At 34.4% G+C, this 11,435-nt stretch overlaps 1 protein-coding gene across 2 annotated transcripts in view; it reads left to right on the forward strand.

Annotated features, from left to right (window-relative positions):
• Nucleotides 1-10,168, forward strand: part of Clint1 (clathrin interactor 1) — an 81,208-nt gene extending 71,040 nt beyond the window's left edge. Inside the window, exons 9-12 of one of the 2 annotated variants that reach the window (XM_004836478.4) lie at nt 1,720-1,794; nt 4,707-4,993; nt 7,202-7,406; nt 8,449-10,168. In XM_004836478.4, the coding sequence (XP_004836535.1) occupies nt 1,720-1,794; nt 4,707-4,993; nt 7,202-7,406; nt 8,449-8,795 (914 nt within the window). In that variant the 3' untranslated portion in view covers nt 8,796-10,168. The remainder of the gene's footprint in view (nt 1-1,719; nt 1,795-4,706; nt 4,994-7,201; nt 7,407-8,448) is intronic. The other variant, XM_004836479.4, reaches the window with a different exon arrangement.
• The last annotated feature ends 1,267 nt before the right edge of the window (nt 10,169-11,435 follow it).

The raw sequence follows: 11,435 nt of genomic DNA on the forward strand, positions 1-11,435 counted from the left end.
GATGTTATAATAATTGACTAACTATCATTCTGTTACCCAGCAGTATACTTTGATCAATATTTTTAATGTGAAAAGGACTCTACCAAATATTAGGCAGCAACTCTTTGCAACACTCATTTTCTTGCTAGTTTTATTAATATATATTCTCATTTATAGAGTTTAAACCTCTAGCTCACTGGTCTTTTGTGCTCATCACATTTTATCATGATATGTGTACCCTTTAAGAAAGAGAAAAGTAAGCCACTTTGCTATTACCATTTGGATGAATTAAAAAGACACAATGTTGATGAGAATAGAGAATCTGTGGTTGGTTTGGGCTCGCTGATAAGTGAAGATACATACATGAGCATGTGGCATTGTAATACTGAAGGAATAAGGAATTAGTTATGCCTGCTGATAACTGACTACAGTAAATATGCCTTAAAAAGAAATACGAAGTATACATGTATCAGAGTCTGATTTGTTTCTTTTATGACTGCTGGCCATTTATTAAGAAGGAGAGATGGTTCTAGTTTAATTAACCCAGTTGAGTGTAGCAGATGGGGCAGAATGTCTTGCAGCGATAAGACAATTCAGAAATGGCACCAGATGTTGGAAGTTCTCCCTGGTGATGTTTGAGTGCAGCCCAGATGTTCCAGTCCCACCTGGCTAGTTTCTAAGCACTGTAGGCTAAGCAGTTGTGATGTAACCTCTATAATGTTCACATAACACTGAAAGCACCATAATTGAACTACTTCTCCAGGCTTCTAAGGTTATGACTCTTAAGAGATGATATCTTTAAGGACAGTCAAAAATAAAGACAGCTACTTAAGGTTTTAGATCTTTCACTGTTTCATTGATAATTTAAAAAAATCAAATGTTAAAATTTGAAATAACACCATTTTCTTAAAAAAATTGAAATATTATTTAAATTCTAGATAAAAGTGCATATCCTTATCCATGGAGTGTTTAAAATAAGAACTTGCATGAGAATGAGATGTTATGCACACAGATTGATTTGCAGGCATAAGGTTTTTTCTTGAAATTTTTATTTTAAATAATTTTAAGCATATAGAAAATTTGTTTCATTTTCTTTCTCTCTACTTCTTGTTTTTTCTTTATAGTATTCTATTTGTTCTACATTGTTTGAAACAAAGTTCCAGATGCTATAATTTGCCCCTAAAATATTTCAACTTATATTTCCTTACAAGAACATTCTCCTTTGTAATCATAATATAATTATATTGAGAAGTTTAACATTAAAACTGTTACTCTCTTAGTATATCATACCACATTCATATTTCTCGATTTAGTTTTGTCCATATTTCACTTTTTTTTAAGCCCAAGGTCCAGTCAAGGATTGTGCATTTCATTTACTTGTGTGAATATCTTACTCCATAGCAATGTTTTACACATGCTTACGCATCCATGGAAGATTCTCATGAGGACCATAATTGACTAGTAAACTGTATGTCCATGTTGTACTTTTGAAACATGAGGGATAACTCTAACCATATATGTAGTATCATTTACCCTACTGCTCCTAAGACTGAGGAATGTGAAATAATCTGTGATATCGTACAGGAAACTAAATGAAAACCTAGGTCAAATAGCTTCTATAAGGGGTCTGGGGCCACTACTATATATATTTTTCATGTGTTGCTAAAAAAATCTTCCTGAGATTTCTTACACTTGTTCTCCAGTTCTAACAGCTTAACTTTTCCTTCTCTTCACTTCTAGGAGGATCAGCTGATTTATTTGGGGGATTTGCTGACTTTGGCTCAGCTGCTGCATCAGGCAGTTTCCCTTCCCAAGGTATGAGGTGATTTGATTGGCCAGACTTAGAGAGGTGGTGAAAAGGTTATGAAATACATAACTCCCTCTCCCTTAAATTAGCTTCTTTTCATCATTTTTGTCCTTGTAGTTATGATTCATAATTCCTAAACAGTTTATTCACAGAATGTTTTGGAGGACTAGTGTCCTAAATGTGCCAAACGAACTCAGATGGCTCTAAAGAAAATTGTCTGTATTCGTATATGACTCTGATTTAGCTGTGCAGGGAGAAGTGTGAATAAGTATAAGTAACATCATTTTGACAACAAAAATGCTATGATTTATATTTAGTTTATACGATTTTACAGGAATGAAACTTACCGATTTTCTAAAACTAGGAATAATACTACTTGTCACAATTCTTTAAAAAGATACAGCAATACTTATAGAAATATATCAAATAGAGACTAAGTTCATTATTAAATATCTTTTTTTCCTGTAGCTTGTGAAGAGATTATGATGTATGTTTTATAAAATCTGGACCGTCCAGAGTTAGAGAACATTTACAAATTTAGCTGTAGAAATCATACCTATGAAGGAAGGCAAGGAGAAAAAATGTAATGTAACTGAATTAGTCTTAGTATACATTACAAGTACAATAATCTATTCCTATTGTATTAAACTAGATTAAAATTTATATTTAGTATTGTCTGCTTTAGGTTCAATAGGATTATGAATAAAAATGTATACCTTTTAACATGGTTTGGGATTATTTCTGCAGCCTACTTTTATAAGTATTTCCTAGAAATAAGAATTGTTGAGTGATTAACTGTTTCATTTTGGAAGTGTGATTACACCTTCTATGGGTTGATACCTTACTTTAGGGAAACCAAAGTGGAAGATAAACATTGTCTTAATTTTACAGACTCCCTGTGTAATTCTCAAAGTTTTTATGTATATAAAGTTGCCTAGTATGCAGATATTTGAGTATGTTAATATTGCCTAAGTGATGCATCTCTTCATCTGTATGCATGTGATTAATATAACCTGATCACCATTGCACAGGGGGCTGAAACTGTTACAAAAATGATTAATCATTTCTGAACAATATATGCCCCATTAGAAATCTCTTCCTCCCATGATTAATCACTTCAGATGCTGAATTTTCAGACAGGGCAGTACATTTTGCCCGTTTCCCTTCATAGTCTGCTGTATAGATCAAGCAAATAAAAAATCAGCATAATGTTTACATTTACCCAGCAGCCTTACTTAAATGAATTCAAATTGTTTAATGTATAGAACTAATTTTAAAACTCTTAATATAGTCTCTTTTGCAAAGAAGATCAAAGACGTGTTTTTGTTAAAACCCCAAGGTAATGAATATTACTACACTTCTTGTATTAAATTGTTGGTAGAACTTGTGGCTTCTAAGTACACTGTTTTCTCTTTTAAGGATGTTTACATTTTAATATGGTAATAGAAGAATATAATTTTAAAGACTTCATGTTATTGTTCTCTCCTGATATTTAGCATAATGAGACACAATACTGCAGTGGTTGGTTACCTTTTAGGCTAGACTAAATGTATTCCCAAGTTGTAAATGAACAGGGAGTGCAAAGAGATGGTGTTAATTAACTTAGAAATACATACCATTCGCTTTCACATGACAGTTTTTAATGTAGTTTTCTTCACCTTTTTTCTATTGCTTTTTCAACTTTCATTTATTCATATTTATCTCTTTGTCTCTTTCTTAAGGAAAGGCTTATTTACTTCAATTCATATATATCTTACTTAAAAATTTCTTCTATCGCTTGCCTTTTATACTCATTGTATTCCAAGTAGTTAATATTGTGTATTTAGACTTAATAGAATTGACTTATTTTTTTATGTGCCACGCCCAAAGAGAAGAGAGTCCAATGCCTTGGCTCTCACCTGGACTTTCCCATTTAATCCAAAGTAACAATACCCAATCTTAAATGACACTTAGTATATACTAAATTATTTAATCTTCACCATGTGAATTTTAAAAGTGAGGCCCAGGAAGGTTAAGTAATTCACTAAGGGTCACACAGCTAGTAAGGCATAAAATCTGTGCTCTTAACCAGTCTATAAATTCATGTGTTACCAATTTTTACAGTGAATATATTCAAACTCAAACTTGTAATTATAATTCAAATGTAGTGATGGGGTTTTGTGTGTTTCTGATTTTTTTGTGATTTTGTTTTATTTTTAATGTTAGCACGAATTTCCTTTCCCTCTTTTTATTTAAATAAATTGAACATTCTCGGTTGAAGCAAGCAATGTACCAAAGGCTGTGTGGATTCTGCCTGTGGCCCTTCTGCTGTCATTGGGAACATAGACAATAAGTGAGAGCTTCCTAAGAGAATTTTACTAATCCATCCCTTAATTTTACTAGGTTGTTCCTCCATGCTTTCCTGTTTTGTTTCTAATGAATTTGGGATCTAAAAAATTACATGAGTATAAATTATAGTGAGATTTCTGTCTGAACCTTTCCGAACAATGAGTGAAATCAGTAAGTTGAATTCTCTAATTTTGTTGAGTATCTCCTTGCCTGATGATCCTGAAGCTCCCCAAAAATGTGTAACTAGTTTAGAATTTTCTCCTTGCTTTTTTGAATCACAGGTTATATCATGTTTGTTTAGCCAGAAGCATATTTAATATGCAGACTTGGTTAAATGGAAATGGTATGATATTTATGGTAGCTTCTGTGTGTCACCTACAGACCTGTCAAGAGATACGGGAATTTAATTTTTGGGTTTTGCCACCTTGTTAACACTAGTATAATATTTATGAGAAAGAATAATGTCCAGATGGAGATGGTACCTGCAGATGTTAATCTGGATGGACTCTGATCAGCTCTAATTACTTTCACTTCATAGGTTGTTACATTCTGTGCATTTCAGAAAGTTACTTACCTTTTTCTGTCTTAACAGCAACAAGTGGGAATGGAGACTTTGGTGACTGGAGTGCCTTCAACCAAGCCCCATCCGGCCCTGTTGCTTCCAGTGGTGAGCTCTTCGGCAGTGCCTCCCAGCCAGCAGTAGAACTTGTCAGTGGTTCACAGCCAGCTTTAGGGCCACCTCCAACTGCCTCAAATTCTTCAGACCTGTTTGATCTTATGGGCTCATCCCAAGCAACTATGACATCTTCCCAGAGTATGAATTTCTCTTTGATGAGCACTAATACTGTAGGACTTGGTTTGCCCTTATCAAGATCACAGGTAAGTTGTTTGCTTCCCTCAGAAATTGTGATTTATAATCTTTGAGATACTCTACTTTAAATAATAGATCAGTGTGAGAAAAATAAGCAAGCCCTTGGTGTGTGTATGTATGTATCTATGTGTGTGTGTGTGTATTCACTTGTTGCTTAAGGATCAGTGTAGTCTGAAAAATGTGCTATTAATGATTTTTGTCCTTGTGCTAACATGATAATATGCTTATACAAACTTAAGATGGCTACAGTGGCACTAGGCAATAAAATGTTACGTAGTCTTTTGTTGACCATCATTAGGTGGCACATGACTTTGTGTGTCAGTTTTGCGCATTGCATTTACCTTACACTCTTTCCTCTAGTAAAATCATTTGGGTTCTGGGGGACAAGGCCCTCTTACTCATCTTGTAGCCCCTGTAAAGACAAGTGTAGCACCTTGCACAGAGAAGGGACATGCTGAAAATACATTGAATTAGGACAGATTGCTATTTAATAGTGTTTTTGTTTTGTTTTGTTTTGTTTTTGGTACCGGGGATTGAACTCAAGACCTTGCGCTTGCAAGGCAGGCGGCAGAACCACTGAGCTAAACCCCCGGCCCTTTAATAGTGTTTTTAACGAAAAGAAATAGATACAGTTGTACCTCGGTTTACAAATTTAATTTGTTTTACGATTTTGGGGAGATGGCCATGGTCCTGTTTGTCATCCAATGTGGAGTTTGTAAATAGAAGCACAATTTTGTCAAATGTTTTTGTCTGGGAACTGAATTGTTTGCAGGCAGAAGTTTGCAATAAGGTTATTGCTGTGTATTGTTTCATCCATGGCAAGTATTAACTCAGTAAAATTTCTAGTCATGTCCTTAAGAAGTATCATTCGTGGCAGGCACAGTGGTGGACACCTGTAATCCCAGCATTTAGGGAGACTGAGACAGGAAGATCAAAAGTTTGAGTCCCACGTGAGCAACTTAGACCCCTACCTTCAAAGAAAAAAAAATCAGTCACTAGTTGTAAATAATCATCACTAATAGTATAGAAAAAATCATTGCCTCAAGTGGTGAATTTTTTTCCTATTTTAGGTCTGATCAATATTACATACACTTCTTATAGGATGTTCTTTCAACTTTTATTTTCTTATGGGAAACAACTAAAATAGCTTTGTAATTTACTTTTATAGAGTTAAATCCAAATTACCTAGTACTGGCTTAGTTAGAATTTGAACAAAATCAGGGTTGAAAAATAGGTATCTGAATTGTACCAGAAAATTGGCTATTTTGACTCTTGCATTGAGAATATTTATGATGCTAGTTACTCATTTTAATGTGTAGATTTTCTTGGATGTTAGGATGAAGGAGGGGAGAAGAAAAAGCAGAAAGATGACTTTGTGTAACAGATATTAGACCTAAATTTGACTTAATTATACCTGTGTTATATTTTTTTCCGTTAGTACATTTTAAATTTTTCTTCCTGCACTATGCCTTTCTCTTGTACTTTCCATAAGTTATCCTTAGAACCCATCAAGCACTTCTGCTTCTTCTGAAGTTCTGCTTTCTCCTAAATTGGCCATATCTGAAGTTCCATTAGTGTAGCTCATTTTAGGCAAAAGGGTGCACAAAGCAGAGAGATGTCAATCAGGATATGTGAAATAGAATTTGTTGTTTGATAGTTGTGCCTCATGTATGAAAAGCCATATCTTGAATTCTCTTATAAGAATAAATTTCCAAGCCGGATGTAGCGGCACACACCTGTAATCCCAGCGGTTTGGGTAGTTGAGGCAAAGAGGATCACAAATTTGAGCCTAGCCTGGGCAACTTGAGGACTTAGCAAGACACTGTCTCAGGCTAAAAAGAGGCTGGGGATGTAGTTCAGTGTGAACTACAGGCTCTGGGTTCAATCCCCAGCAACAGATTTCTACTTGTATATTTCCTTAAAACAATACTAATCACTTGTTGGTAGTTACCCTCCGCATTTGCTACGGAGGGTGTTTTCCTAGGCTTTGAGTTACCAAAGAATAATTATTACTCTAGATATGTCTTTGGTTTTTTCAGCTCCAAACCTGGACTGGGACTTCAGAGGGACCTGAAGTTGGTGACTCAGGGTATCGAAAACAATAGCATACACCATTTAGGGTTCTTTTGTTTCAGAAGTTTATTGTGATTAAGTTTTCCTGTGATAATCTTTATAGAACAGATGCTTAATTTTTAGAGCATTTCTTTATTTTTCAGCCTTTGCAAAATGTTAGCACAGTGCTGCAGAAGCCTAATCCTCTCTATAATCAGAATACAGATATGGTCCAGAAATCAGTCAGCAAAACCCTGCCTTCTACTTGGTCTGACCCCAGCGTAAACATCAGCCTAGACAACTTGCTACCTGGTATGCAGCCTGCCAAACCCCAGCAGCCATCGCTCAATACAATGATTCAACAACAGAGTAAGTCGCCTCAGCACACTCACTTTTGTGTACTTGTAATCTTTTGCCAGGGTGCCAGGACTACTTCAAGCACTGAAATAAAAATACCTAACAGAAGCTATGGTGAAGTGTAGTTTACTGAGTATTTACTTCAGATCTTTTTGGGTGATGCTTGCTTGATATCTCTCATCTCTCCTAGCACACTGCATGACTATATTCTGGTCTTGGTGTGATAACATTCATTGTATTAGGGTGGCCTGGTCACTAAAATAAAAATATATGCCATATAATCATTTTTGTAAGTAATGATAGAGAAAGAAAAATCATTTAAATTCTACAGTCTAGGTATTCACTATATTTTTTCCACCTTTTTAAAGGATATTTGTAATGTGTGGGATCATTCTGTCTATATTTCTGTTTCTTTTCTCATTCAACATAATTTTTTTGTTGAATATTATTAGGAAAAAGTGATTTTTATATTTATCCAAGTTCTTTTGGTTATTTAAATTGTTTTCAGCTTTTTGTTACTGTAAATTGTTCTGTGATTTTGTATAAATCTTTGTATTTCTGAGTTTTCCTTAATATACTGTTCTAGTAACAGTGAGTCAAAGGATAAGGATTTTCATAGATACAAGCTCTTAATAATATGTTAGATAAGATTCAACAGTAAATTTTGTAGCAATATTTTGGGGTCATGTATTTTACATCTCTGAAACCAGGGTCAACCCACCAAATATTTCTGAAGAACAACCAGTATAGCTGGACATGGTGGTACACACCTATAATCCCAGTATTCAGGAGCCTAAGGCAGGAGTATCGTGAGTTCAAGACCAACCTGAGCTACAAAGCAAGTCTCAGGCCACCCTAGACTACAGAACAAGACTGTTTCTCAAAAAAAAAAAAAAAAAGTAGTGCAAATTAATTGACTTCTCTTATAAAATCTCTGTAAAAGAGTTTATTAGGACTAGAAGTATTGATACCAGGAAAATTATACTATTTTTCTGTTCTTTGAATGTTAAGAATTTAGTTTGGTAAAGTTGTTTTGTCTCTTTTGTTCTGGTAGATATGCAACAGCCTCTGAATGTGATGACTCAAAGTTTTGGAGCTGTGAACCTCAGTTCTCCATCAAATATGCTTCCTGTTCGGCCACAAACTAACACTTTGCTGGGGGGACCCATGCCTATGAGTATGCCCAATGTGATGACTGGCACCATGGGAATGACCCCTCTGGGCAATGCTCCAATGATGAACCAGGGCATGATGGGCATGAACATGAACATAGGGGTGTCAACTGCTGGGATGGGCTTGACAGGCACAATGAGAATGGGCATGCCCAACATGGCCATGACTTCTGGAACTGTGCAGCCTAAGCAAGATGCCTTTGCAAATTTCGCCAACTTCAGCAAATAGGAGATTGTAAAAAACAGATTGAATGAAGAATTTTTAGCTGGGCAGATAGGTGATATTGGGATGGAAAACGCTGATCAGCTCCCCTTTTATCAGTTAATTAAAATAAACCTACATAAAGAACCAAAAAGGTTGTTTTATAAAAATGAAGTATCTAGTATTTCAGACCAAGCAAGAGCACTTCAGGTGAGGCAATCAGAATAATTTTTCTCAGTGAGGATAGATCACAAATAGGGCAATGAGACCACTGAAAGCCTTTATGAATTGAAGAGTTCATTTAACATCATTGGTGGGAAGATGAGAATAGGGCTGAATAAATGTGTTTGAATCTCTAATTTTATACTTTTCTTTTCCTGAGGAACTTGATTTTTCTGTCCCTGAATCACCTTGTCATAACTGGGTCTGTTCCTTTTACTACCCTCTTGAGTCCATAGATGAAATCATTAAAGTTGGATGATCAGTTTTATATAAAAATATATATTTTTGTCCAAAAAAGGCATACATATGTGATTATGGCTAAATCAAAGGTAACTGGAATGTACATACTTTTGCTAATGTTCCAGGAAAACTGCTGTTATACCATCCAAATTTTTATTATAACAAAACCTCTTTAAAGCAATTGGTGATCACTGTGGGACTTTTCCCATGTCTTCTGCTATAATGATCTTGTGCAGAACTAGGAAAACTATGTGTTTTTTCAGGACTGCTGTATGGTTTCCTTTAAAAAGAAGAAGAAAAAATTTCCATTATATTTTGTTTTTAGTAGTCATTTACAATTTGCAGTGATTCACTTGGCAAGGCTTCCTTCCGTGTTTATCCCTGTAGCCATCACTTAAGTTAGGAATAGTCAAAAGAGAAAAATATTTATTTTTATCTTTTTCAATGTCTTTTCAAAAAACTGAAAAGGTAAAAATCCATGAAAATCTTAAGTTAAATGTTAGAACTCAACAATGTTCACTTTTAGATTTTATACAGTGTTTGTTTTGTTTTGGTTTTGAGTGTATATAATATGGCATTAGCAATACAGTTCCACTAGAAAGGAATTAAATATATATTATTAAAGGAGACCTGTAGCAGTCAGAGATTTTACTGATTTAATGACAAATAAAGGAAATTAATTAAAATGTTTCTGTTTTCCTGCTGTAATTCTACATTAAGCTCACATGAAAATCATGGTTTTAGAGTTTGGAATGCAAAATTAATTGTTTCAACCTCGAGCTGGGAATATTTTTTAAAATAAATACTATAATATAGGTATCAAATTATTACCTCCCCACTTTATGTTGCAAATTTTTTTATTAAATTGATAAAACTTTGTTTCCATTGTACTCATAATGTTCTGTTATACATAACATTAAAATGTTCATTAAAATCAATGTTGAACTGCTTTTTTTTTTCATTCTGTTAGACATTTGAGACCATTTGGGGAAAAATAATTATAATTTGGGCAAAGTAATTTTTATAAATAATTCAAAATTATTTAATGACTTCTCTATTCTTTCCGATCAGGCTCTACTGTTAGGAATTAAAAATGAAGCAGCAAAGATATCCTGACCTGCTCCATTCTTGCTAATGTTCCATCTACAACATTTCTAATTAGGCAGAAATTCATGTACTTCAGCTAAGTGGTAATGAAAAGTGATTCATTTGCTGAATAAGAGATGAGAGAGAGTGTAATTAGCTGACTGCGGTTTTTAATCTTTCAACAATTCAATGTGTTTAAATTAGTTTCAAAGAATAGGAGCCTTCAAATGTTGTTACTTCAGAGTAATCAAGCCAACCTCTGGTGGCGGCATGGTAGATAGAATATTTTCAGTTTTATTTAAAAACCTGTAATTTATAGTTTTTTCTTTAAATTGAGAAATGTATGTTCACCTTATATGTGTGTGTGTGTATATATATATATATATATATATATGATTCTTGAAAGTATTTTATATCTGAACATTTGTGTTTAAATTTTTTCTAATAAGATTTCTGTCTAAAGCATTTTCCAGACCCTGCCTGTGAATCTCTGAGGATACACAGGATCTCCCCTCTTCTTTTTTATTGAACCTCAGCATAGTTTACTATCTTAACAGTGTTTTTGTTTAGAGTCCTCAAAAGAGAAAAGCCTAAAAGTTGCCTCATCAAAGACCTGATTTAATTATTAGTCTTTGTTTTGTTTGGTTTGGGTTTTTTTGTTTTTGTTTTTTTGGTGGTACTGGGGATCAAACTCAGGACCTTATGCTTATGAGTCAGGCACAGCACCACTGAGCTAAATCTGAGGCCCAAAGGATTAGTCTTTGAAGGTATGACTGAAAGCTACTTTGAAGAAAGACAGGAAGACTCCAAAATCATTTGGAGCTGGCAAGAAATAGTGTTCCTTTACCATTGGACTCCTTTCTGCCTGTCTACCCTTTCCCTTTTCAACCAGAGTATTTCTCTTTGTTTCTATTTTATATTGTGACTAAGGGAAGAGAGTTACTGTTCTTCACGGTTTACCTATGGTAGATCCACATATTCCTTTTTTATTTCCATTTCTAGATTTGTTTTTACTTCTCTGAAAGCTTTAAAAATCACTAATAAGTCAGGCCCAATGGTTACTTGTACTTAAAGAGAAGGGTTAGTACTTTTCCCTCAAATATTTATGAAATGGTAGTT

This window comes from Heterocephalus glaber, unplaced genomic scaffold (assembly GCF_053883595.1).
Source record: "Heterocephalus glaber isolate CG9 unplaced genomic scaffold, H.glaber_assembly_v1.0 deba00001606, whole genome shotgun sequence".
Classification (NCBI taxonomy): domain Eukaryota; kingdom Metazoa; phylum Chordata; class Mammalia; order Rodentia; family Bathyergidae; genus Heterocephalus; species Heterocephalus glaber.